The 28,000-nt window shown below is 32.6% G+C and overlaps 2 protein-coding genes across 2 annotated transcripts in view; one reads left to right on the top strand and one right to left on the bottom strand.

The window, feature by feature from the left end:
* The window catches only part of S6KL (ribosomal protein S6 kinase like), a 190,942-nt gene that overhangs the window by 34,322 nt on the left and 128,620 nt on the right, over nucleotides 1-28,000 (top strand). The gene's annotated exons all lie outside the window — the stretch shown is intronic.
* Nucleotides 2-26,851, bottom strand: bnb (bangles and beads). Its single transcript, XM_085944373.1, has 2 exons — nucleotides 26,724-26,851; nucleotides 2-2,191 (listed from the first exon to the last, which is right to left on the bottom strand). The coding sequence occupies exon 2, from the start codon at nucleotides 2,188-2,190 to the stop codon at nucleotides 823-825; it is 1,368 nt and encodes a 455-aa protein (XP_085800499.1). The 5' UTR covers nucleotide 2,191; nucleotides 26,724-26,851; the 3' UTR covers nucleotides 2-822.

Raw genomic sequence — 28,000 nt, 5'->3', positions numbered from 1 at the left:
ATTTTTTTTATAATTTATAAAACGTATTTTATTGCAAGCTTTACTTAGCTTAACTTACACTGGAAACAGTTGCGCACAGTGTACAACTTTTCTTTCTCTAAATTAATTTAATTTGAAATGACAACGATAATGGGATATGAACGGTGTCCCCAGGGGGGGGCAATCGAAAGAAATGAAATATTATTATTATCATCACCAAATTCTCATTCGCTCTCTCACACAACCGACCAATCACACTGATATTGCGTAATCATGACGACATTTCACAATTACTTAGCATTTATTGATTCATACTTCGCGATTCAGTCCGGGGTAAAATCGCCTCCCTCGATTTACCAAAATATTCTAAAGAATTAATGGCAACACTATTGAGAAGCGTCAAAAGCGACTTTTAAATTGCATTCACTTGCACTTGTTTTGTTTATAATATAGAAACATTCAAACTAAAAAAAAAGTTAACATAAACTGATACAACCCAATATCTTCAATTACAATAATAATTGAAGTGTAGTATGTACGTTAGATGTGAATTTGATAGTTGTGTTGCAGATGGCCGCTTTTAAAGAGTCGCCATCATTGATGGATGGCATATCCGGCGCTTCGCGATAGTGTTGCCGAATTAATTTGGCGCTGAATGAACCTGTGTTGTTTTTTCTTACTTAAATGACTCGAAGCGTGGGAGCGCGTCGGACGGGTCGGCCGCGGCGAAACCGCCCCTCGCGCCGCGCGGGTTAAGTAGGTGGGGCTGCTGCGGCGCGGGGGGCCCTCGCCGCTGCCGAAGCGCCAGACGCGCCCGCGCTCTGACGATCGTCCTCCGATCGCTTAGGACTTGTTCTCTTCTGACGCGACTTCCTGTGACTTCTCCTCGGATTTCGATTTGGCTTCGTCAGACTTTGGCAATTCTTTCGCTACCGATTCGTTGCTTTTGTCTTCCACGCTCACGGACTTCTCTTCCGAGCTCTCTACCGATTTGGGCTCGTCGGCTTGCGGCTGCGGCGCTGCGGCCACAGGAGCGGGAACGGCGGGGACGACGTCGGCGAGGACCGCTGGTGCTGGCGCGGCCGCCTCGTGGGATTCAGCTGACGCGTCCCGTTTTACTGGAGCGACATCCACTGGCTTGCTTTCTGAAGATTCGTCACTGGCTGGTGCTGCGACTGGTTTTGGCGATTCTTTAACGGGCTCTTCAACCTTAGCGGGCTCTTGTGATTTCGCTTCCTTCTCTTTTTCTTCGGGCTTGTCGGCGACGACGGCGGGGACTTCGGGTACCGGTGCTGGCGCTGCGACAGGCGCGACTTCTTTAGGAGCATCGTCCTTCTTTTCTTCTTCAGTATCTCTGACTACTCTCACTGGCTCTTCGGCGGCTACTGCAGCGGGGACTGCTTTGGGTGCGGGAATTTCCGCTGCGGGCTTGACAGCTTCTTCTTTGACGGCTTCATCTTTAGCGGGTGCGGCAGCTACGACAGCGGGAACAACCACGGGCTTGGCTGGCTCTTCGGGTTTCTTTTCTTCTGGCTTTGCAACGGGTTCTTCTACTTTTTGAACTGGGGCAACTACCTCATCAGCGGCCTTCTCTTCCACCTCTCTCTTCTCGACGGCTGGTGCTGCGGCAACTTCAGGGATGACCGGGGCGGGGGCTGGTGCGGGAACAGCGACGGGCACGGGCTCGGCGGCAGGGATCTCCTTCGATGCTGGCTCGGGAACTAAGTCAATCTTCTTCTCGGGAGCTGGAATCTCAGCGGATTCGGACTTCAGAGGAATAACCGATTTAATATTGGGAACCGATTCTTCTGCGATCGCTACTGACTCCTTCGCGGCAGCCACCACATCGACTGGTTTCTCAGGAACGAGTTCTTTAGCGGCGATCTTTACTTCAGGCTTGGATTCAGCTACTGGCTTATCTTCGGCTGGCTTTACCGCCTCCTTTTCGGGTGCCTTTTCTTCGACGATGTTTTCTGTGATCAATGGCTTCTCGTGCACGACGGCAGGTACATCGGCAGCAGGCTTCACGGCAGCCGGGGCCTCGGGGGCGACGGCGGGCTCAACAGCTTTGGCTACGACTTCTGGGATTTTCTCTTCAGCGGCCGTGGAAACGGATGAATACCCATCGTTGATAGCGGGGACCTCGTTCTCAGCAATGGGCATGGCGTATGCCGTCGCCAACAGCGTCAGTACCAAAATTGGCAGCTTCATTCTGTAAATAAAAAAAAGATAGCGTTAGTAAAGCATTCGCAGAGGGTTCTTTGACGGACGGATACGAGCAATGACGGAGGATAATTACAGCCGGCCGGTCGGCGGTCAATTGACACTTCTAGCTCCGAGACGTGTTGTGCGGAGGTCCGCGGCGTTTTAAATTTGAACATTAAACGAGATAATTTCGTTTAGAGTGGATCCATGTGACAGCTGCTGACCCCTCGTTCCCTGCGAATCACTTCACGAGTTCAAAAATATCCATACATCTTTCTTCCCTATTATATTTATTATAACGGAAATAGTTATAGAACATATACTCGCAATTTCATTGTGACAGTACCTATCTATATAAATAATAATATAATGGATAAAATTACTCATTTTCTCATTCTATAGTGACAGTTGAAATATATACCTACATAGATTAATAATTCAATATTCTTTATTGAAACATATTATGTACATATTATATTTAAACATAGCATAGGTATACGTTGGTAAAACGTTTTATTAAATTTCCTGACATATTAGGGTAACTATAGTATTTGAAACAAAACAATTATAATGCCCGTGTACATAAGGACATGTGCATTTATAAGTAGTTTTACTGCAGAAAAAAATCTATAATGTTTCTCAGCGGCGGTTTTCTTTGATGCAGACGACGCAATCGATTCATCAGGAGATATTAAAAGGGGCCTCGAAACAGTTCAAACCAGTCTTGCAATTATTAAATCACAAACTGTGCTATTTATATACTTTTAAATGATTTTTTTTAACTAAACGATAATGTCAAAATATCGTTTTATTGGTTGCTTATTTATTCATAGTGACGGATAGTGTTTTCAAACACCGTACGAATTGGCAAATACATGTCATATTAGATGTGTAAAGTTATTTTCAAATGAATTTGAAATGCGTAGTCGTTTGTAGTTAACCTAATCAGTAGGACTAAATGTTTTTTAATTTGTTTAAGCTTTATCTATATAGAAGACGGTTTTCTTTTAAAACATCTTTAGTATCTATCTTACAGTGCTTGAAATGGAAAATTTTACGAACCGGAGCGCTTAATCATTTTCCGAAAATATTAACTTATTTTATAAAAAATAAGTGTTTTAGATTTTTTTTATTCTGATATGGCCTATCTAGGTCAGACGGTCAACTTATTTTTTTCCACGAGATTGAGCGATAATTTTGCCGATTTCACAAACCGAAACGGCGCTCCGGTGCGCTCCTTTTCATTTCGAGCCCTATCTAGCTACCTAGGTAGATTATATGCTTCTTTGCACTCCGGCTCTAGGACGAAAATGATGTAATATATTATTCTGAAAGTATTCAGTATATTTATTTATTACTATATTTATATATATATTAATACAAGTAAATACCATGTTGATCTAATTTTATGCGAGGTAGGTAATCTGGCAAAGAGGCGTATCAGTATTATAGTAAAGAGTGCAAAAAAGTGCAAAGTTATAAAACGTATAATATGTCTGTTCACTCGGTTCTCTCGATTTTCATAGAATTGTATTAAATTATGTCACACGATACTCTCATTGGTGATATGATCTTTTCGCGAAATATCACGCAATGAGAAGATTAAATACAATTTATGATATTCTGCGGAGCGTGCATATATGCGGTTATCATGCTGTACTTGGAAGGCCAATGTTACAATGTGATGCGAGATTGCTTGTACACGTCAATGTAAGCCTTAGCACTGAATGGGAACGATTCTTCGCTTTCTGGATCGACCGGTGCAACGACAATTTTCCTATTAAACTCACAATGCCATCGCGGCTATAGTCAAATTAACTTATGGACACACTCGTACATACGGTGACATATTCTATAGTTACGCGATTTGTACCTCAATTGATGAGATTAGGTACATGGCGAGTAGCGCGGTTTTTAACGTCCGTATCTTTTGATACAATAATGGCGAGTTTCCATGAAACAATCAGTCGGTTAGTCAGAAAATATAAAAATCGACAATACGCATTTTGCATAATATTTTCAACAATATGAACAATATTTTCGGAAGTTGTTTGTCAACCGTCTCATTCGATAGTATCGCCAGAATGTTTATATACCTAATATTATGTTGTTACATCCCTACTTATAGATTATAAACACATATAATGTACTTATTGATATTTTTAAACTGATATACGTGTGATATGTCATAATAGTGACAGCAGAAGAAAAAACAAATTATATACAAAAACAAAAGAAATCAGATTTGAAAAAAGAACAAAAAGAGCGTTGTGTGTATCCTTCAGAGCAATGTTGCCATATGTATAACTAAGTATCATAGACTATGCAATGTTTTTCAACAATAATATTCAATCAGTACCTTGTTACAATACTTAATCATATAGAAAACCTCTAGTTATTAGTTAAATACATAAAAATGTGCACGTTAGGCGGAAGAAAGGTAATTAAGGCTAATGGCAAAAATAGCTGCATTTCACTACATTGCAGATTTATTTATGCAAGCTTCTCATTAATCACACTAATATATTTTGCTCTTAGTTGTATTTTTCGGTGCCACACAGACTAAAAGCGTGTGGTATGAGTGTTACAATTAATCTAAAATGTTTCATGATTCTATGAATCACATACAATTGTAATTAACAGTAGGTAGTTACGTGGATAAATAACCAAAGCAATACGTCAAAACAGGACGCCATTATTTATTTAGTTAACAAACAATGCAACCTACACAAAGATTATATTTTTTTTTCTAGTTACCATTTCAACAGTAGGTACTAATGTTGTTTTAGAATTAATTGTAGTTAGTAGGTACATGTCACACATTTAATTCAATAAAAAAATATTAAAAAAAAAAAACAAATTATCACAATTAAAGACACTGTTGATAAAGCAGTTAACCGTTTTATCGACACAAATCACGACGATCCTAATAGGCAAGGCAGACTTGCAAATTTTTTCCCTACACATTTCGACGCGATCTCAGACGATGATTGTCGTGAATTTAAACTGCAATGTCATGCCATGTATCCACCACATATTTCCTATTTACAGTGTGACATTCGCGATTTGGCCACACGCGGAATCGATCGCGAAAAACACGTAACCGAGATACGAATACGATACGTGCATATCAATTAATCGATGATCAATCTCACAATTGACGATGGACATGTCGAAGCAATATATTATATCCCTATGCGTTTAACTCTTTATAAAATTGACATTTACGTGGAAGAAATTCTATATTATATCATGGATGTTTTTTGGCGAATTGGTTGCTGAAAAAGTGACGTTACAAAGTCATAGAAATACAAATAGAATTTACTAAAAATACAATATTCCGTGAAAATATTATACAGAAATCGATATCTATACTTTTCAACGAATTTGTTTTTAACGAGTGATGTTGAAAAATGTAACGTAATTTAGACACAGAGAGACGGAGTAAAAGATTTTATAACAGTGGGTCGACAAAATGTCTAATATCATGCGATGTTACTTATGGACGACCCTTAATTTAATTAATTTTTAAACCATTTTCTGATACATGCTGGAAAATAATCAACGAATAGAATTCTTATCCAATGAAAGAAAAACAATTATACTTATCGACTGAAGATACTTGATGGAATTTGAATTAAAGTTTTAATTGATTCATTTTTTATGACCTGGCTTTTGCTTTTCGGTATCCTCAGGCAATGTACGCACTCAACAATTCAGTGTGCAATTATATTATAGATATCCCCCATAAATTATATTACCTCAACAAATCCCCTTGCGGTATAAAGTGTAACTAAGATAGCTACCTACTTATTACATTATCCAATTTGACTTTCCATGCTTATACGATGTCCCAAATTCGCTGGCGATTGTGTGGTAGAACTCTATTATAATGATTTTAAAAAGGTGTCAGCTATTTTTACCATTTTTTAGTTATTCGTGTTGACTGCACATTCGGAATATAACTCAACAACAATTGCAAAATTAACAAAGAGTTTGATTCAAAACCGAAATAAACAGTGTTTATTATACGACGCGTGCTTCGTTCACTTTGATGAATATTATCAACATATATTTTATAAGAAATAGGTTAATAAACCTTAACCTTCAATATATATTAAAAAAAAACTCCCTGCCAACGATGTAGTCATGTATGTAGAGACGATGAACCTGATGCATTCCTGTCACGCGTTCGTGCACACCGCTCAATCCGCGATCAATTAACATTAACATTGTCTGGGGAAAAGGCCAAACGGTGAAACATGCATGGTGGAAGATGACGATGCTACACGCTGAGCGAAACCGGCCCTGCAACGGGCGGTTAGATAACTCTTCGTGATAGTCAAGTTCATGCACCTCTCTAGTGGATTGCAGGGATATTCAAAACGCGCAATCAAGTCTATTGTAATTAAATAGACAATAATTTGTTGTTTCCGAAGTTTATAAACACTGTTTTATATTTAAATGTTGCCAAGTGCAATATTACTTTAATACAGGATGGGTATTTGTGTGATTGAAGAAGTGCGAGTGTGGTTTTGCTACACTCATCTGTTTCATTTTAGCATTGATAACAATGGTTTATAAAGATTATTTAAAATAGATTTGTTCATTGCAGTACCAACTCAAATATCATCAAAAGCATCACTAATGGTAATCTATCTAGTCGATATGTAATTATTTTGTGGCAATTTTTATGTTGAACTATATTTTGACAGCTCCTGTCAAGTTGTATAAAATAGAAAAAAAAATCGTATACCTACCCAAAGAACTTGAACTTCAGAAAAAGGGATACATATTATGTTAAACTTTATAAATTTTCTTTCAATTAAAACCTTTCAGAGCAATTACAAAACGATTTTAGTATGACTATTGAATAGTTCTGCAATAATTCTGTACGTTGGTAAAATTATTGTTTGTAAATAGAAAAGAAAATGGCGGCATGTTGTCATTCTATTTAATTGACTGTATAAACAAAACTTATATTAATTGGCGTGTGACACTATCTAGCATTTTCAGTGCGACCTAGGCAATTGTCAAATACATTATAGAGCATGAGTATGATGTTTGCCACAAAAGAATCTGCGATGCGAAATGATTTGTAGCTAATTTAATTAATAGGCTTAGTATATTAGTGTTTCTTTCAAGCTTACAGTCATATATTTTAGCTCCGTATTAATAGAAGAACTTTTTCTTCAACTTATTTTTGTATACCCATATTAGGTATAATTTTGCAATCCCTGTACATAAATAATACCGGTCTTGCCCTCAGCTGCACTCCGCATGCATCGTCCGAGCTACAAGCTCCACGCCACAAAAAGTAAAAAGCGCCTCGTTAATATTATTATTTTCCGCGAGTCTGTTTTATTTTGTTTTTGTTTTATTCGACTTCACTTTCGCAGCGATGTATTTTGTTGGGCTCTTTTACTTTTTTTTAAACCCCTTTCCTTGATTTATTGATAGCATGCATACGTACCTATGTACTCAACATGACGTAGCATCATTTTCACTGTGCATTATTATATAACACACCAATGACAAATTTAATTAAACATGAATATAAAAATATTATTAACAGAAAAATGTAATCATTAATAAATATGTAATATGTAGTATTGTATATTATTGTTATTACTCATCACAAGTAGTAGGTATAATAAATTAACATTTAAAAATAGAATATCATTAAACCGTGAAATTCGAATTTGTCATTGTTTTATTTGATGTTTATGGTTGTTTAAAACAAATTAAATATAATCTTTTAATGCATTTAAATACATTTTACACTTCGATAGATTGCGTTGTATTGTAATATTGTAAATTAGTATTATTTTATGATGCTAATTTTTATCGTCGATATAAAAACTTTACGCATTAAATAAAATATTATACGAGCATTTTTATATCATCTGTGTTCAAGAGGTGTCTACTTTCATAAGTACCTAAATACTTATTCACACTTTACCCATTTTACCTTTTATTCTTGGGAAGCTTTTAGATAAACAACGGAAAAGCCATACCTATCCATTAAATTGTTCACGTATTAGTGTAATTAATCGACGCCATTATAAACAATAAAGCAATTGATGCTGGATCTTGGAGGCCGTTCTTGAAATACAATACGTAATAAACAGTTTTTATTAATCCGCATTATTTACACGATAAAGAGCGCATCCTCTGAATAATACAACCGTGCAGTAAAATTCCACTTTTATCTTGCATTCAATGCTGTGCTTTGTTGTGTAATTTTATTCAGAACCTCAACATTCATTTTTTTTTATTACATTATTGAGAATGGAATACCGACCGCCATTTTTTTTTATTTTACTACGTAAATAGGTATTAAAATTCAAATGTCTATGATTCATAATATACTCTTCATTATTATCTATGATTTTAACTATTTTTATCTCTATGATTCCTCAATCAATCAAGAACATTTTTAATATGTATAAACAAAATTGCTGACCTATAGTGTTTATTATTGCATGATTGTCGTATCTAATAAATAATAATATTAATTATTATTATTACAACTAAACACAACATCCTTGACATATTATTTTGTCTGCTGTAACAAAACGGTTAATACCTACCTATAAGATTTGTTTAAGTATGCAAGCTGTTTATCGAAAAATAATAATAGAATGTCAGTGATCCCAGTTTTACGAGACGAAAACAATAAATTGATGCTAATGATTTAAAAACGGTTGCAAACGATACAAACATGACACACATAAGAATAAATAACAAATTAGCATACATTATGTCCGGAATGAAACGAAACATTTTGTCACCTTTCCGGCTAATCAGTAAACATGCATAAATTTTTCGTAATTATGTATTATATTATAGGACATTATTGCAGTTTCATCTGTAAAATATCGGTCATTAAAAATTGTCTATAGATTTGTCATTCCAATTCCTTATATTATTATGGAATTTGCGTAATTCTAGAAATATATTTACTATTTAGAAACCTACAAAATATGCCATCTAAATTATTGGGCATGTGTATTGTTATATTCATAATTAAAAATCATGTAATAAAAGAAGAAGACGTTCATACGATTAGTGTCACATATTATTTACTAAGCTATTGAAAATGACAGCAGCTATAGTATATTATACGGAATTTAGTGAAAAAAATACCATACAACAAAACATACACCATACAAAACCATAACACTAATAAAAACTAGTTATTCACATAGGTATTAAATAAAAATAAAAAGCTCCCATATTACGGCAGCTTCGTATAAGGCGCATGGTGATGTAAATAATTTATTGCAAAGCTCGATTTCTTTTCTCTTGCGCAAGACATGGATGCTGTATCCAGCATCCGGTCGCCGGCGAAACAAGTTATGTCTCCTCGGATGTCCTATCCAGTTTATTTTTACCATCACGCCCACGGTACCAGTTTGTACCATAACAAGCCAAGCCCGCGGAACCCGATTGCCAGGATAGATAAAGAATGTACGAGAGCCTTTGAAACCGCATTGCAATTTCTTTTTTTGTATTATTTAGTTATTTATATACACGGGGCGAGTGGAATAATATAATGGTCAAGTTTTCATCTTGTTTTCCCTTTTATAAAAGCTGCGCATGGCTGGTTTGTTATTATGCGGTTGCATCTAATTGCATAATGTTGCACTTGGCAGTGGTTTTTTTTTTATTGGAATTACATGCGTAAAGATGTGCGCTGTACGCACATTCTTGTCGAATTGCATAAATTGCGCTCACCTTAATTGCATAATATCGCAACAATATTAATTATTTTCGCTTTATGGCTATGAAGTGTGTACCTACATAAATAGTGCATTAACTTATGTTCGATTTTTGAAATAGGTATATTCGATTATTTTTGTTTTTATTATGTTGGTACTGTTGGTAGCATTAATTTGACGATGACAGTACAGAACTACAAACTTATCTGGAGAATGGCCAAAAATGGAACTACGAACTACCATAGGACGCCATATTAAAAAACGTCATTCGAATGTCAGATTTTGGCCAGTTACGAGTCGTGATTGGGTAGCTTTCGACAGTGGCTCCGCCATCTCATTCTCCAGATAAGTTTGTAGGTCTGTAAATGATGTGGGTACAGTACCACAAATTTATCTTGAGAATTGATGGGGGAGCCATAGTAATCGAATACTACCCAATCAAGACTCTCAACTGAACAGAATCTGACAGTGGAATGACGTATTCAATATGGCTTCATTGTAATTCCATTTTTGTCCGCTCTACAGTTGAGTTTGCGGGACTGTACCTTATTTTATTATCTCACAGCTATTCTAAAAACTATAAAACTCAATATTACGTCTGTTTTAACTTATAACATAATATTTCTAGCTTATTTTAATGACTACGTCTTAAAAATGTTTTTATTATCAACATAATATAAATATATAAAACTAAATCGCCATTATAATTAATTTAAATGATATCTAGTATTATACTTATAGAAATAAATGTACAACAATCACGTGTTGATATCAAAATATTTTAATATGCATGCCGATAATATTATTCATAGGTAGGTATCTAGTAAAGGGTCATAGAAATAATCGATAAAATTTCGTCATTAAAATATCTTGATTTTAACCAGTTTTTAAACGGCATACCTAGGCTGTTGGCCTTCATTATAAATAGTGCATATTATCGTATACAATGTATATCCACATATTTTCGATAGGTATTTGAAAAATATATTATTATTATACGGAAAAGAAATTACTACATACCTTACATATATTAAACCGAAATACTAGTAACTTAATACTGTAATATATCTTGCAGAGATAGTTTTGGTGATTGAATTTAGCTGGAATTTACTGTTAAACGAATCAACATTAATTAGAATGTATTTTGGGCATCTTATAATAATAGCGATCTTCGTAGTCCCGTACATAATGCGCTGGCTTTTTATCCGGGGGCTCCGAGTTCGAATCGGTGAGGACACAATATATTTTTGTGATTTTCTCAAAGCCTGGGTAATTGTGATTGTTTCTCTGCTATTACTGATTATATTGAGCCTCGTGGCCTGTTGTAGTGTTAAAAGAAGAATATAATTATGTAGGGACATTTATATTAAATGTCACAGACAGCAAATGAATATAAAATGAGGAATTGCCGAATAATTGTCTAGTTATCAAAATTGGGATGGAATGCATATTATGGATGTCTGAATAAAATATTAGAATGAGCGCTCACTGTTATATACTAAATCGCCATGTGTCCTTCTAGTGCTAATGTATATAAACATCGTGGAAAGATGCATGTTGATGTTAACGTGCAAGGGTCTTAAAATAAATATGTGAGTTATGGAGATAACGAGGGTATTAGGTACACACGATACAAACACTTGAAGAACAGAATATCATGGATTAGACAAATTATAACATCCAGCCCAAGAGATAGATTTAAAAGTCTATTAAGACCCTGCTCAAATTAAGCCTAAGTACGTGGCAACGAAAGTCAGAGAGCTTCATCTAGAAGTGGATCGAAAGAGCCCGAGATGATGATAATTGTGTACATTACTATACGTATAATAATATGAATCATGGAGTTCTACAAAATATACGAAATATATACCACCATAAAGATGAAGCTTTGTCGGTATAAATGCCAGTCAGTGACCTAAATGCAATATTTCTATTTGCATGTACGTTTTATTTAATATTAATATTAATATTGGAAAAAAACCATTATGGCTACTCAAAATAGATTTGTTTACGTTTATCTGTGGCGTGACTAACTCTGCATATTTTCACGCGAATATCTGAAACTCTGATGATCAATTACCATTTCGCCTATTAAAACAATGGCCTGATTGCGTACAAAGGAATTCGTTCAATTAGTGTGTCTAATATATTAATTGTTCTAACGGTTTGGCTATCATGCAAATTAACACGGTGATCATTTTCAATACAATTTAATATTTACATACTCACATAAATTATTCGCTAATAATAATATGTTTCTACACATATAAAATCGTTCGAATTATTTTATAGATTCTACAATATGCGTTTTGTGTAAATTAAAATAATGTCAAAACAAAATAAACTACCTAGATAATATTATTATTATGTTACATTCATTTATTATTACAGGTGCATTTTGAATTTCGAATTTCTTATTCAAATTTCGAATAGACTAAAATAGTATTTATTATATAGATAGGTTGCCTACATATTTTCTAAGTATGAAACTATGAACAATTATCGGTGAATGCATTTGTATTGTAACGCTGAGCAAAATGTTGAATTATTGAACAATATTTATTATGTATAATAATTAAGCACACCTGTCACGAAATAAACTAAATAAATAAAATCGAATAAATATTTGGTATTAAATTTGTTGAAATATTCGATAAGACAATAATTTTATTGTAATGTACGGTGTTTATTAAGCGAATCATCTAAATTGGCATGAAGGCCACTCTGTCTAATTTGCCACACTCGTCTGGAACAAAGACGCATTGTAGATTATGAATAATTGCCTAAATGCAATATATCCTGTCTGAAGGGAGGAAGTTGTCCTAAACATTTGCATTCGCGCCTCGTGACGAGATTGAATTTATGACGATTTATCTAATAATCATCACACAATGCGATCATTGGAGGTTGCATAATGTATTTATTTCTAAAGAAACCCAAAACAACGCTCTATAAAACTCTCGTGCGTATCCTGTTCAGTATTAATGTACGGACCAGAATGATGTGCACTCAGCAAACAGGATGATTGGAAAATGGATATGTTTGAGAGGAGAAACATGAGAAGAACCTTCGAGAATATTAAATAATAATTACAAGATAAAAAGAACTTTTTATATACAACACTTTTTTAATTTTCTGTTGAATCATATAAACTTGACTTGACTAGCTTAAACGATCAATCCTAGTTCGAATCCTCAGTCAATTTTTGCGTCTAGGATTCAAAGTGTATCTGAACATTAATTATAAATTCATTATAAAACGTGATATTCAAGCCAGAAGAAATTGCTGCGCTTTAGTTGTCGTTGACTACCTACTATCTACTTAACACATTAATTACTGTTTAAGGGTGTATTATAATTCTTTTTATAATGTCGATTTTACATGTGTACTTACATGTATATGCATATAATAGATGGCAGGTGCATCATTCTAGAAGGCTGGAGTTTGAAAACGATTTTTAAATATATATTAATTTGATTAGCTGTCTAATCAGGCGATTTGTTTTTTTATTATTCAGTGAAGACAGGGCTACGAGTAAGCATTGAACTCTTTACATCGATGGTTCTCATTATCTAATATTTTTTTTCAATTTTGTCGTGTTGCTTACATAATCCGGATAACCTCCTAACTTCCTCGAATAAAAAAATACAGCCGGTTAGCAACGGTGGTGTAAATATTTGTCGTAGCAATGGAATTCAATATATGTATTGTTGTTAATAAATGTTTCGGAATCAGTGTAGCATAATAGCATTATATCGAGGGGACGAAGTCAAAGGGTGTTAGGGATTGTAAAGTTATAGCGAAAGTAGGCTATTTATTTATGGGGTTATATCATTTGATAAGTTTAAGACGTTCACAACATGACATGAAACATTATTATAAACAAGAAAGAAAGAGAAATGTAATTAAATGGATAAAAATGAAAATATAAAAAGAGAACATAATATAAACAAACAAAAGCAGTGAAAATAGAATTATACATATTTTAGAAGTTCGAAAAAGTACACCGAGTTTGCTGAGGAGACCCTATTTTAAGAATTTATAAAATAGCGACCACCTAAACTCGCCCTCACGCAAGTGGAATATATCAACACCCGAAGCAATTTGGTTGAACATAGTTATCGCCGTCCCAATTGGCATTACCAGTGGCAGGTTGGTTCCGCACCTTGGTAGAATAAACAACTGATGCTCCCTATTACTAAGATAGTTATCAGGGACGTCATCTTCAGCTTTAAAAAAATACGTCAGCAAACGTTATTCCATTACGAAGTTACAATCATTTATTTGCAGTGAAAGATATATGGTGATAACGATACAATTATCCAAATCGCTCTCCTGTAAAGTTTACTAAAGCCCCTGTCTTAGTAAGATTAATATTAAAACGATTCTATAGGGTGAACATGAGAAAAGGACTATCCTGAAATGAGTAGGTAAGATAAAAACCATTAAATAACTTCTCCGTGTAAAATTTAATCATATATATAATATGATAGATATTCTGTCTGAAATTGAAAATGAATAATTACAAGATAAAAAGAACTTTTTATATACATCGTTTTTAAATTTTCTGTTGAATCATTTAAACTTGACTTGACTAGGTTAAACGATCAAAAAAAATGTACTTGATAGAAATAATACTGAAATGTCATTTTGACATTCATATTGATTTCCACAGTAACGCACGTATATATTAATAATTTAGTTGCTAGGACCATCCGCATAGCAACCAATAATGGTGTCGAAATAACTTTTCATACAAAACAGAATTAACTGAAAATGAATTCAATTCTACTGAAAGATGGCTAAAAGTATTTAAAAAAAATGCATTGGCATCGTCGTGTTCTGATATATTCTAAAAGTTTCAAATGTCTAGCTAGTCGGGAAGTTAGTTAAAAATCGATTGCAAGATTTGTACCGGACAAAGAACCACCGGACAAATAAGAATACGAGCTAAGAAAAACGTTGTAAAATAGCGGCATGTTTATACAAGTCAATATGTTGCCATTCCAAAATATTAGATATTTTTTCTCTGGATACCACTTCAATACACATTTAGAGACCTACAAACTTATCTGAAGAATTAATGGGGGAGTCACTGTCGAAAACTACCCAATCAAGACTCCCAACTAGACAGAATCTGACATACAAATAACATTTACAATATGGTAGTTCGTAGTTCCATTTTTGACCGTTCTTCAGTTAATTTTGTAGGACTGTAAACCGTGGACTAATCGCTATCAATGATGTATTGTTAGTAGGAACCTACATACAGTGTGTATAAAACTCTTTCTGTCTAGTTATGGTCCAAATTCTATGGAGTGCAACAATTTCTTTTGTGATAACACTGATAACGTCGTGCTGATTCATATAGCGGTATTATTGTCAAGTGTAATCCGCTAATAGTGTTAAATAATAAAAGACTCGTATGTGGCAAACATTAATAAAATAATGTCATTCTTAGCCGGCGTTGATTGGAAAATTGTCCCGGAGACTGCGACGGGCGGTAAAGCGGGCAACCTCTTCCCACGTGCGTCCAATGTCCAATAATAAATACACTGTCTTTGTGTTTATACCCATACAATATTCTTCGCGCCTGATATGTACCACCAAATCAAATTATTTATCACTAACCTCAATAGGGAGTTTACCAAAAAATATACTCTTATATAAAATAAGGAGTGCTATACGAATTCGTATTAAGAAATTCTAAAGACTGTTCGATTTTTGAATCGAAAGATTATACGTGTATTTGTATTTGTGATAAATTCGTTATTTTGATTCTTCTGTTGGCAGCCCTAAAATAAAATGGCGTCTTACGTTCTGGTTTGAAGTATGTTGTGCTATTTACATAATCTACGTATTTCTCGATGTATTGCTTTTGGCTGCCTACGCACAATTGACGAAGAAGTATATTTTAAACATAAATTTTATTTTCGGGAATAACGTTAAATAATTTATGTTAAAATGTTAAATTGAAATCGATTTTATTTATTTTTACATATACTTAGTGAACATTACAAATTATTAATTTAAGACGTTCACAACATTATACGCTATCCGATCCTATGAAATTATATTGGAATGTTTAGTTATTACGTACGTATGTTCATTCGCTATTAATTGATGTGATTTATAAGATATTTTAAACCAGTTAAAATATTAACTACTTGCCCAATGCAATATTGAAGGGAAATTTTAGTAATATGACATTGCAAAATAAATTTACACCAGTGAATTTTGCATTTTATCCATTCCTGAATATGCCACACAATATTCTCGGCTGTCGACAAATCATATACAAAACTAATCTTGCTGACTATAAACTGAAACTATTTCACAAGCCGTGATATTATAATATTTAATATACTTAATTAATAACTATCACATAATACTAAATTTATAGTCATTGGTTTAATCTCACCCCATTTCACAGTACATACGTATTTATTTCGTTGTGTATTTAAACAAATGTTCGTGCTACTAATCACACTGTGGGTGTTGGATACTTTCGACACATCGATGCAAAACAACTGCCAAATTATTAATATTTCAAAACGGTGTATTTATTGGCGAACGACGAACACTTTCTATTTTATATTTATATGCTACGTCTGGAGTAAAATTACCCAGGAAATAACAGCTAAAATATTGCAATAATATTCTTATAGGTAAATCTTTATTGCTAATCGGCATTTAAATATTCTGACTATGGAAATCGGATGATTCGATATTGATAAAAAATTGTCCGGAAGAAAACTATTGATACTTTAGTGATGTTTCTGATTCCCCGGAAGTGACTTACAATAATAACTGTCAGCATATTATTGTTACTCTATGCCCAATACCGAAGTATTTTTTAATTAAGAATATCTTCTGAAATATGTGTATACTAGAGATCGGATTTTATAAATATAAATAATATAATCGGTAGTCCAACACGCTTGACTCTTGAAGTGTTCCTACTTATTACAAAGACCAGTTACAAAGTGCAGTGACGTTGACCGTTCCCTCCAGCTCGCTTTTGAGATATTACAGTTAGAAATATTGGTAAGCAGCATAAAACAATTTCGTCATATCAGTTTCATCATTAAGCTTTTTTTTACCGAGCGAGATTTTTACCGTTGGCCGCCGCATTGATTGTCATCATCAAGAGATACGAACTCGAAGACTGGTTTCTTTCTTAACAGCCGTCCTCACCCGCCCAGATGTCAAAAGTCGCCGGTCTACAACCGGTCGACCGCGGAGCCGTTTCCAATCGATGTCGAACCAGGTTCATAGAACATGTCAGACTAAGCCACGGATTCTGTATCTTAAAGCTACATTTATAATATATTATCCAGTTCAAAAACATGTATATACCTAAGTATATTTTATAGCGGAAAAGTTGTGGCAACTGCATTCATTTTGATTCATTAATAATTGTTTTTTTTCATTGCCTCTACAATTCGATCGATTTTAGTAACTCAAATTATTATACACATCATGTTCTACACTCACTGTAAAACAACATGTAATATTTACATTAATTTAAAATTATTAGCAAACTGATAAAATATTCGCTGCTGAACGGAAATCAAAACAAGTGTAAAAATATTATAAATAAAATTATGCGAAAGAAGTGAAATGATTATTTTATTTTGTTATCATGTAGGTAATGTTGTCCCTTTGGTTTAACAATATCAACATTACCTACACTGTCTTATTTCATGTCATCAAAATATTGTTATAAATATGTGTGCGTAGTTTCGGATTTGATAGCGGCTACCAAATTGGTCATCCATAAAATGGAATCGAATATGCATTGATTTCAGCAGTGCAAACAGTAACATAATGTTCCACATAATAATCAAATCAGACAAAATAGCTGGAACTAGTAGGTACTACATATCGTCTCTGTTCTGGAAGAACACACTAACTGAAGAATACTAGTTTTGAGTAATTTGGCTTTGAAGTTGTTAGAATGTTTGAAATAATGGTCTATCATGTGAGTTTATTAAGTAATCGTAAAAAGGATGACTTTAAAATAAAGACTGTTTATTTATTAACAAGGTTTTTCAGACGGTAAAGTTTGAAATAAGGAACATTTTGGTACTAACTCAATATGTCATTTTTTCGAATTAGTGTCTTCTGCCAGAACAGTGACGATATTATTGTGTTATATTTTATTAATGCAACCTATTTCCACTAAGAATTGACTTAGCCGGTGTGAATTTATGTGACTTTGTATGATATTATAGTACTTTGCTATCGCCATATTATAAATATGTCGATTATTAATCTATCGTGATAATAATCATACATCAAATGATGTTGATGGCTGACAAAGTCCAAAAAGGTTGAACACCCGCGTGGTAAACTGTAGATTTGAAAACCAACATTGAGCAACCGACTCCAACCGGTTAACTCTTAACTTGTACGTAATTCATGTTATCGGCTGCAAGTAATATGACTTTAATAGTTTATTGCACCTCTGTGTGTATGTAAATGATAAAGTATAGGTACACGTTGATTCATTTGAATGCTATAATACCGAGGCATCGGTTAACGGCTATAACTCGATATTATGTCGCTACTTATTTTTTATTCTTACAAGGTGAATGAAACTTGTTGTAAAGTATATATATTTTAAATAAATACTATGCTATAATAGTCAAGAGATTATTTAAGTAATACTAACTAGTTTTTCACGTTTTTTTTGTTTATTAAAAGTCAGGGTTTATTTTTGTAATAATTCAATGTCAGATCAATCATTTTTAGTATGTGTTTGACTGTTAATCAAATTTTTCCGATCTTAGTTTAAAAATGCGGAAATAATCATTCAAAGAAGATTTACAGTAAACAGTGTTGTTTAATTTATTTTAAACGATGCGATTCGTTTATTTATCCACTGATGGTTAAAATGTAATATCTCCGAACTGTTTCGTTTCCTATCGGGCATATCTGTTGCCACGTAGACTATACGTTTCATAACGTTGCACTCCGGCTCTAGGATGAAAATATAGTAATATATTCTAAAAATATTTTTTTACATATATTATCTGTCTATTTATTTATTCTATTTATTTGACACACACGGTGGCCGCGCGGCTTAAGCGTTGGACTATCACGCCGTGGGTCTTAGGTTTGAATCCTGGGTCTGGCAAGTACACCTAGTGTTTTTCAATTTGTGTGTGAGTCAGGGTATGGACCTAATAGGTTGAACAAGTGGCTGATATCCATTTCTCGTAAAAAACAAAATCTGTTAATACAAACCTCTACTCTGTGAAGGCCCATATATGATCCTATTAGGATCGGACATGGTCGAAAAAAAATATTTATTACTACATATATTAATACAAGTAAATATCATTTGATCTAATTCTATGCGAGGTAATCAGGCAAAGAGGCGTGTCAGTATTATAGTAAAGAGTGCAAACAAGTGCAAAGTTATAAAACATATACTCTATTTAAAGAGAACTCGACTATTTCGCCTATCCAGCAACCCCTGTGTCTATGCTTTTTTTGTATTCTTGTCAAAATTATAGTATTATACTGTAATTGTACGGTTGGTAATGCTGCCTTGCAGTAATGTTACAAAACTAAAAAAGGTTTTTGTAAGATAAATAATGAACATTAAGCATAAAATTGCAATTAGTAGTTTTACGAGCAAGTCTGCAAACGCACGCAGAGAATATTAATATCTGTCTAACGTTAAAATGATTCCGAAATCGCCATCAAAATAAATGATCTTACACTTTGGTCCATTAGTGATAAAACTTATATTCAACAAAAATGAGTCCTAGGAATCCAACGATGAATGCACATTATCAGGCAAGCATTAGAATATTATAGTTTTCGGACGACTGAAACTTTGCATTTAATTGAATTTAATTTGAATTTTCGTTGTCTGTGTAGATTCTCGCAGTTAAGACTTCTTCACAGTTCAATAATCTCAGGAAGTTTATAAAATTAAAAACCTTCAAATAGCACCGAGGCAAACATTATTTTTTTCCGCAAACAATTGACAAATTTGAAAGAAAATTACATACGTTTAAAAGTTGTCCCATGAGAAATTTGCGAAATACATTGGTAATTATGACGTATTATCCTCTTATCCATAAAACGCTAATGTATATAATTTATTATGTTCATATCCCGTTACAACTGAGTAAATATCTCTGCATGATTTCAGTTGCTGTCGGATACATTTAAAAGTAAACAATTGTTGTTTTATGTTTTAAACAAACGCGCCAATATTTAAATGTTTTCAGTAATAATTTATCCATAGTTTGTTTTCGCGTACAAAATATAAAAACATCTATAAACATTGTGACACGTAATTTTCCTGCCAGTTGTTGCCCTTTGATAATGAATTATTAATTATTACTGATTACCCTTTCAATGACTGAATACAATATTGTAAATAGGTACGTATTGTTTGATTATGAATAAAAAATAAAACAATCAACACCTGACTGTATTGTACACAAAATACTATCTAGCTAATAAATAGAAAATATATATTGAAAGAGTAGAGGTGACATATAAGTAAAACTTTCATATTATTTATGTGTGTTAAAGATTAATGGTTTTATATGTCAATTTATGTGCATCGTGTTTCTAACATTGTATTACACTTCATATACTTATTTACCTATATATATACAATGTTATTATTTTCATAGAATACTGAAAAATAATAATACTTAACCATTAAAAACATTTAATATTTTTTTTATATAATGGCAACATGGATCATTTGAGAATATGAGTTCATTTATAGAATGTTAAAAAAAGTAGAATTTACAATCACATATTAATTATCTTTTAAGATCTGATTTCTCACAATATAGTCAAAATCAATCGTATATTAATTAAATTTAGTTTTCTTTCATCTGTCAAAACCATTATAATATGTACTACAGTGTTGCCATCTTTTTCTATGCTGAAGTGCAAAGGCGTAAACAATATAGTAAGTATTTCTGAAAAATATATAGTACCTACAGGAACATTTTTCGTCATGAATTCTTTGAAATTATTGTATTTTGGCATATTTGGGATAACATTATAGTATTTTACATTTTTCGCGGAATTAAAATTATAATGTTGCAATAATAAATAAATATATTTTTATAGTACAGTTGGCATCACTGATGTACGACTCCTTTTGAAAAAAGGAAGAAGATGACGTATACCATTATGTCATGTGAATGTTGAGCTATCATCACTTAATAATTATCTCTGGTACATAACACTAGTTGTTTATTAGTGTACAATAGCCGAAAATTCCTTACTCACATATAGTCTTATAGTTTATAAAAGGTAATAATAATATAACAATACGATTAGTTAGGACTACGTTTTTTTGCTAAATCCACGTGAAACCACACAATTAACCGACGATGATTCACCAAGGTTGTCCGTCGTAAAATCCATGTTATTCTCAATGATTCACAGCGGTTTATCTCGTTAAAATGGGCCATTGTGGAACCTGTCGTGTGGCACCAGGTACTATTATACCCATTGACAGATATATTGCCATTCAAAGTATTTTACTACCGATTCACAAAACCGACAAGTCGCATACCTACTACTCTCGAGTCTATTGTTACGTTACGTTGCGTGTCCTTGCTTTTCTGTCTGTGACAAGTTGCAATACAGTGATAATCGATTGACATTAATCATTCGCTAGTTACCAAATTAACGGTAAGTCATCTAATTGGCTGTATTATTGTCGCTGATGATTCTAAAACCCTGCGATGGTCTAGTCACGTGGAAAACACTGGATAGATATGTATTACATACTTCATGAAAATTTGTCGTATGTGTATGTCAATGACATTAATATGGATGAAGCATCTAGAAAAAAAAATGACACTCACTTTTTTGTCGGGTCTGTCGAATGGCATAATCTGTTCTATCGCCATTTTCAATAAAGGTGATATTGCTATAAATTCCCGATGCTTTTTGTCGGGTCTGCCGAATGGTTCGGTTCGAACGCGTTCGATCAAATGAACATTGACACTAGAAACACTGTTCTAACGCCATTATAATAAAGGTGATATATAAATTCCCGATGCGTGATATCGCATAATGGAAATTGCGTGACGTCTACCTATACATATTACTATATATTTACTATTACGTAGCGTCACTAATAACTGATGGCTTCAGTCATCATTTAAAACGACTGAATCCGAAGAAAGCACCTTCGTTATAACTATAACCGAAAACTGTACAAATATTACAAATAAAAATATTGTTTAATGTGTAGTAATAGTTGAAATTCAATATGTATTTACATTACAATATTTTTATCATCGGTAATTATTACATGATAGAACCTTGATAGTGAAATAGCTACGCACGTTGCAAAATATATAATTATTGTTTGCACTTGACTCCGAATTGCAAAGTAGACTTGATTTCAATATCAATGTAACTAATCCAACTAGTTTATAATATTACCTCCTAGAAACTGATTGGCTAGGGTTGTAACATGGAGGTCGGAGATAATAATTATTATATAAAATAAAGTGGATGTACAGCATATTTATGATAAAATAAAATTTCTTTTATTTTGTTAACTGTCAATTCGTGGTGGAACTGCATTGTATTATTGTTTTATTTAGTTGAAAATGTCCCTCTGAGGCGGACGAAACCGGTCCTAATTTATTGATTAAAAGTGGAATAAGTACTACAAAAAAATGCGTTTTATTAAATAAAACAATAATAAAATAAAATTTAACAATTGTGTAGGGCTTGTATCAATTATTAATTGTTGGAACGGTTTCTTGCTGCATGCCCATTATTAAGACAAGCAATAATAATGTAAATTAAACATACAAAATTTCTAATGATTAAGTATGTTTTTGCTTAATTTTGATTCAATTTATTGACAATACAAATTTTGATTCCTAAATGGCATCAGAATCGTTCAGGCGTTCAAAATATTTAATACAATTCTACATTTGACATATTTTAGTTAAGTATATAAATAACTATATGAGTTATTAAATTTCGATTTTTAAGTGTTGCAAGTGATTTCAAAATATTTCGTGCGAATTTGTGACATAGAATAGACAATATTTTTGATAAATTTGAATTGAAAAATATTCCGCCATACGCCGTGACTTCGTGTTCAATTATTTACTGTCAAAATAAAAAATATAATATTTCATAATTTTTCACACTATTGGGTTGTTTAATTTGTGAATAGTGTTAACATGACAAGACAGTATATAATATAAAATCAGCGTACAGTTCAAAAAAACGAAAGAAACAGTTTTTCTACCGGCTATCATATTATATTTCCCACTGGTGAAGGGTGGAGGTAGGCTGTTGATCCGACATAAATAGTCCACAATAAACTTTGTCAGTCATACGTATTTGTTTTCGATGAATTAAATCTGCATTTTATAGATGGTGTTGGTTAGTTTTTTTTTAAATTCACTGCGAAAACCAAGCCATAATAGATAATCGTCAAAAAATAATCTTCTATATATAAAATATCTAAAATTATGCCATTGAACCATGCATGATTTGGATATTTTATAGATATAATAATATTTTTTTATCTACCTGTACTGTGGTGTGGTTTAGACAGGGAATAAAATTTAAAAAAAAAACTAACCAACAACATGTGTAATATAATATATTCTTGATTCAACGAAAACAAATAATGTAATTAAATAATGTAATAGATGTCGCATCTTAACAGCCTACCTCCACCCTTCGCCACTTCGGCAGGACCTGTCTCTTGTCTATAATTATGTAGTAGATGTCTAGTATCGGTCGACCATTACAATACAGATAAGACAGTAGTATTAATGCATGTATAATCAGGATCTTACAAAGGAGGGAAACTTTTGAATTATTGCGAAAGAATTTTAAATCGAATCAAACCCATAGACAAGTAATCCGCACCCAATAAATAGGAATACCTACAGATAAGTTATATATAAATTCAGTCCCTCGTTTAGTTTACTATAATAACTAATAAGACGCATTACGTTAAATCAATGTGTTTATTTTCATATAACAATAGCACATTTGAAGCGCTTAGTTTCAAATCCCCCTAAAACGGATTTGATTTTTTTTTACCTATATGGTGGACAAAGATTTAACTTTAAAAAACGCCAAAAACCGTCAATATGTATGAACAAAAATTAGGGTAAATTTCAAAACCCGCTAAAATGGTTGGGTGTGATGTACGAATTAAATAATAAATACATATAAAGTTCACAGATTTAATAGATAGAGTTTTTCTAATTTTTATCAAAACTACCTAAAACCGTTCTAGGGGGTTTTGAAACTAGGCGCTTCGTTTTATGAAAAATGGGTGTAAATATAGTATTTCTAAAAAAACTGCATGGTTATTTTTTGTATCCTTCAAAATTATAGTATTTTTATGCATATAATTTACTATTTTACGCAGTCCCTTGGAAAACGGAAAAATGGATAATTATTATAAGCTGCGTTAATAATCACAATAAATTTACTAAAACCTTATCTAATGTAACATTTTTCTAATATAAATAACAGTAGATTAGATGAAAAATCAATTGTTTTCTTTTTCCGATTAAAATTGGGTAGCTATGCAGTTGTTGGATGATTTTTATTCCCTACAAAATATTTTGTATAATATAATATATAGTACCTCGAACAAAATTTTATTATTTTAGCACAATTCGCCGTACCCTACTGTGTCCGTGTTGCCGGGTGAATTTTTCGAAAAATCTGTAGATTTTTTTTCAAAAATGTAGATTGACAAAAATAAACAATTTTACTGCATGACAACTTAATAAAAACCACACATTATTATAAAGTAACTGTTCAACCAATAAATCAATAGGTGTACTGATATAGAAACACATTTGCGCGATTACTTTAGACTATAGAGGTATTATAGAGGATAATATTATTAGATTATAACAATACTAATAGGTATGGCTTTGAAACTTGAAAGTCACTAGGTACCTACTCAAACTCAATACTCATTTATTTTTCATCGAGTAAAATCGTTGATTTCATATTTAATTTTCTCAATCTACTGAACTTGAAAAAAAAACATCTGGCATCACCAGTGATGCCAACCGTACTATAATTTTAATTAAGCGAAAAATGTAAAATACTATAATTTTAAAGGATTCAAGACGAAAAATGTTCCTGTACTATATATTTTTTAGAAATATGTACTATACTCAGCATAGAAAAAGATGGCAACACTGTACTATATTATGCATTAATAACACTCATTCAGTTCATATATTATATTACAAAAGTCGGATATTACGGAAACTGTCGAGAGCATAATAACTTTGGATATTTTATTTTTATATACAGATTTCACAGTATTTAATTTCAAACGACCTAATCCGTCAAGCTGCAGATAAGAGTAAAGTAGAGGAAAACCGAAATTCTCCTCTTTTCAAGATAAAGGTTTCGAATGGATTCGATTCGTAAGATATCGTTATAACGCTGTTAAATGTGAAATATTTATATATATACATTGATTCAGCATAACGCTTCTGGTTTGTTATTAGTCAACTAACGACATCTGTTGACGTTTATTTTAGTTATTTTATTTTTCTAATATAATAATAATTGCATTGCTCTCATAAGACGTACTATGTATAAATTACCTCGAGATGACCGATATCGAATGTCGAAACCATGCCTAGGTTTTCAGTTTATTTATTATTCTGAATATGCGGTATAAAACCAAAACTTTTAATGTCATTTTCTAGCGTAAACATAAATAATATTATACTAATATAACAGTAGGCACATATCGAAAAATATTAGTTAAAAATAATTGATAAGTTTTTATATAAAATACATAGTAAATATACCATTGTAGTTGTCTGTTAAAAGAAACACCAACATTGTATTAAACAGTTCGCGTTACAAAACCATGAATATTTGCACCAAAAACCATCGTCGGTAGATAGGACCTATAATAATTAAAGTTGATAGATATTTTGTATGCTTAATTCACTTATAAATATGAAGTAGGTGCTTCAAATGAGCTGAACAAAATAAGGTACTGTATAACTTCGTGTTATAAGGAATAGAATTATTTATATACTATTCTATCTGCTTCTATTCTTGCTACAAACTAATCGACTTAATATTCGGTTCTATCAAAAATGGTCTATTCACTTACTAATTAAATATAATCATTCATTATTTTTAAAAGGCATTCACTACGCCAAACATTATAAAAACATGCCAATACAATATAGTCATTTTTTGAAACATAGTCAATTATATAGAAATCAATTAACTTTAATTAAAATCTTAAGTCATTTGGAGAAGTTATTTTTTAATTCGCTCTATTGTAGAAACTGTCAACAACATAGATCTATATATTTTATTACAAGGTAATTTTGATATCAAATTATCAGCATTAAAAATATGAATATTTGTGTGTTTAACAGACCGTTAAATTAAATATATTTTTCATTAATATGATACGAACTAAAGTGAATAAATATCTATGTAATATTGAAATTGATCCGTTTTTATTTGAAAAACTTTGTATAATAAATTCATTTTAACTATAATATAAGAGTAAATCGTTTATTATGTGCAATCTTTGACTAAACCACCCCATAGTAGGTACATTTTTATAAAATATTAATATTTTTTTTCCAATCTGCATTGCTTATCATTGAATAACTATCACAATAAAATATTTCCCATGACTATAATCATTGTTTCGAGAAAACGCGCGAAATGAGATTTGTCTATTTCCTGCGAATTTTCCGGGAAAACCCGAATTATTGGCTTTCTATCCAAATCTTATGCTATCGTATAATAATATTCACTCACCTTAATTTGTTATGTGAAGAAAACTACAACAAAAACTGCTACAACGAACTTCTGAACTTTACTGGCAAACACTTAAAGGAAGTCTGTAACGTCTGCTGGTCTTCGTGAGGAAGTCTTGGGAGTGGAGTGACAGCGACACCAACTATCATGATCTTATATAGTTGTTCGGGGGCCGCGGTGCGAGCGCCGGTCGCCGAGGGGGGCGGCGCAGGGGGGCGCAGCCGCTATAGGCATCATTATTGTCTTTTCTATAATAATATTAGTGTGTTCAGTGGACGCACGGGATCTTAATTTCTTCTGGGTGGATAGGAAAGCTTTTAATGTTATCGATTGCAGAAATGGATGTTTTTGTAATTTAAAAAAAATATACTTGTATAATATCTACATTTCTTTACATTTAGAATATCTCTCTGTGTCTACACTCTACGTCATATTTTTTAGATTCTATGTTGATGCATATTATTATTTAAGTTATTTTATTAAGCCACATGTACGACATTCCTTTATCGAGATAATCGAAAACTTAGACAATGAAAATCTTTTAAATGGATTTAGCGTTTACTGCCGATTCGCGGTAAATAGTGTATATTTAGTAGTAAGCTTATATGTTTTCATTGAACTAAGACTACATTATGTAGATAGTGTTTGTTAGTTTTTTTTTAAATTCAATTAAACCCTGCATAATCCAAACCATCGTAGATAACAGTAAACAAATATTCGTTTATCTATAAAATATCTAAAATTATGCCATTAAACCATACATAATTTTAGATATTTAATAAAAAGATTTTTTATCTATTATGGTATGGTTAGACAGGGCTTAATGAATTAAAAAAAGTAACTAACACCATCTTTAATATTACATTCTTAATTCAACGAAAACAATTTTTTAAGTGTGACTGAAAAAGTGTGCACTTTATTTAGCTACGTATTTTTTTCGACTTATACGAGGTATAGATGAGAACTCTGCCATTTTGGGCAGTGTTGACCTGTGTGTCCCTGATAACTATCTTAGAAATAGGGAGCATCAGTTGTTTATTCTCCCAAGGTGCAGAATCAATCTGCCACTGGTAATGCCAATGGGAGGGCGATAACTATGTTCAACCAAATTGCTTCGGGTGTTGATATATTCCAATTACGTGAAGATGAGTTTAGATGGACGCTTTTTTATAAATTCTTAAAATAGGGTCTCCTTAGCAAACTCGGTGTACTTCTTTGAACTTCTATAGATGTATGATTGTATTTTCACTGCTTTTGTTTGTTTATATTATGTTCTT

This window comes from Rhyacophila brunnea, unplaced genomic scaffold (assembly GCF_057557595.1).
Source record: "Rhyacophila brunnea isolate RB1 unplaced genomic scaffold, BYU_Rbru_1.0 scaffold_17, whole genome shotgun sequence".
NCBI classification, from domain to species: domain Eukaryota; kingdom Metazoa; phylum Arthropoda; class Insecta; order Trichoptera; family Rhyacophilidae; genus Rhyacophila; species Rhyacophila brunnea.
The sequence above is the reverse complement of the archived record's forward strand: the minus strand, read 5'-3'. Positions and strand labels throughout refer to the sequence as shown.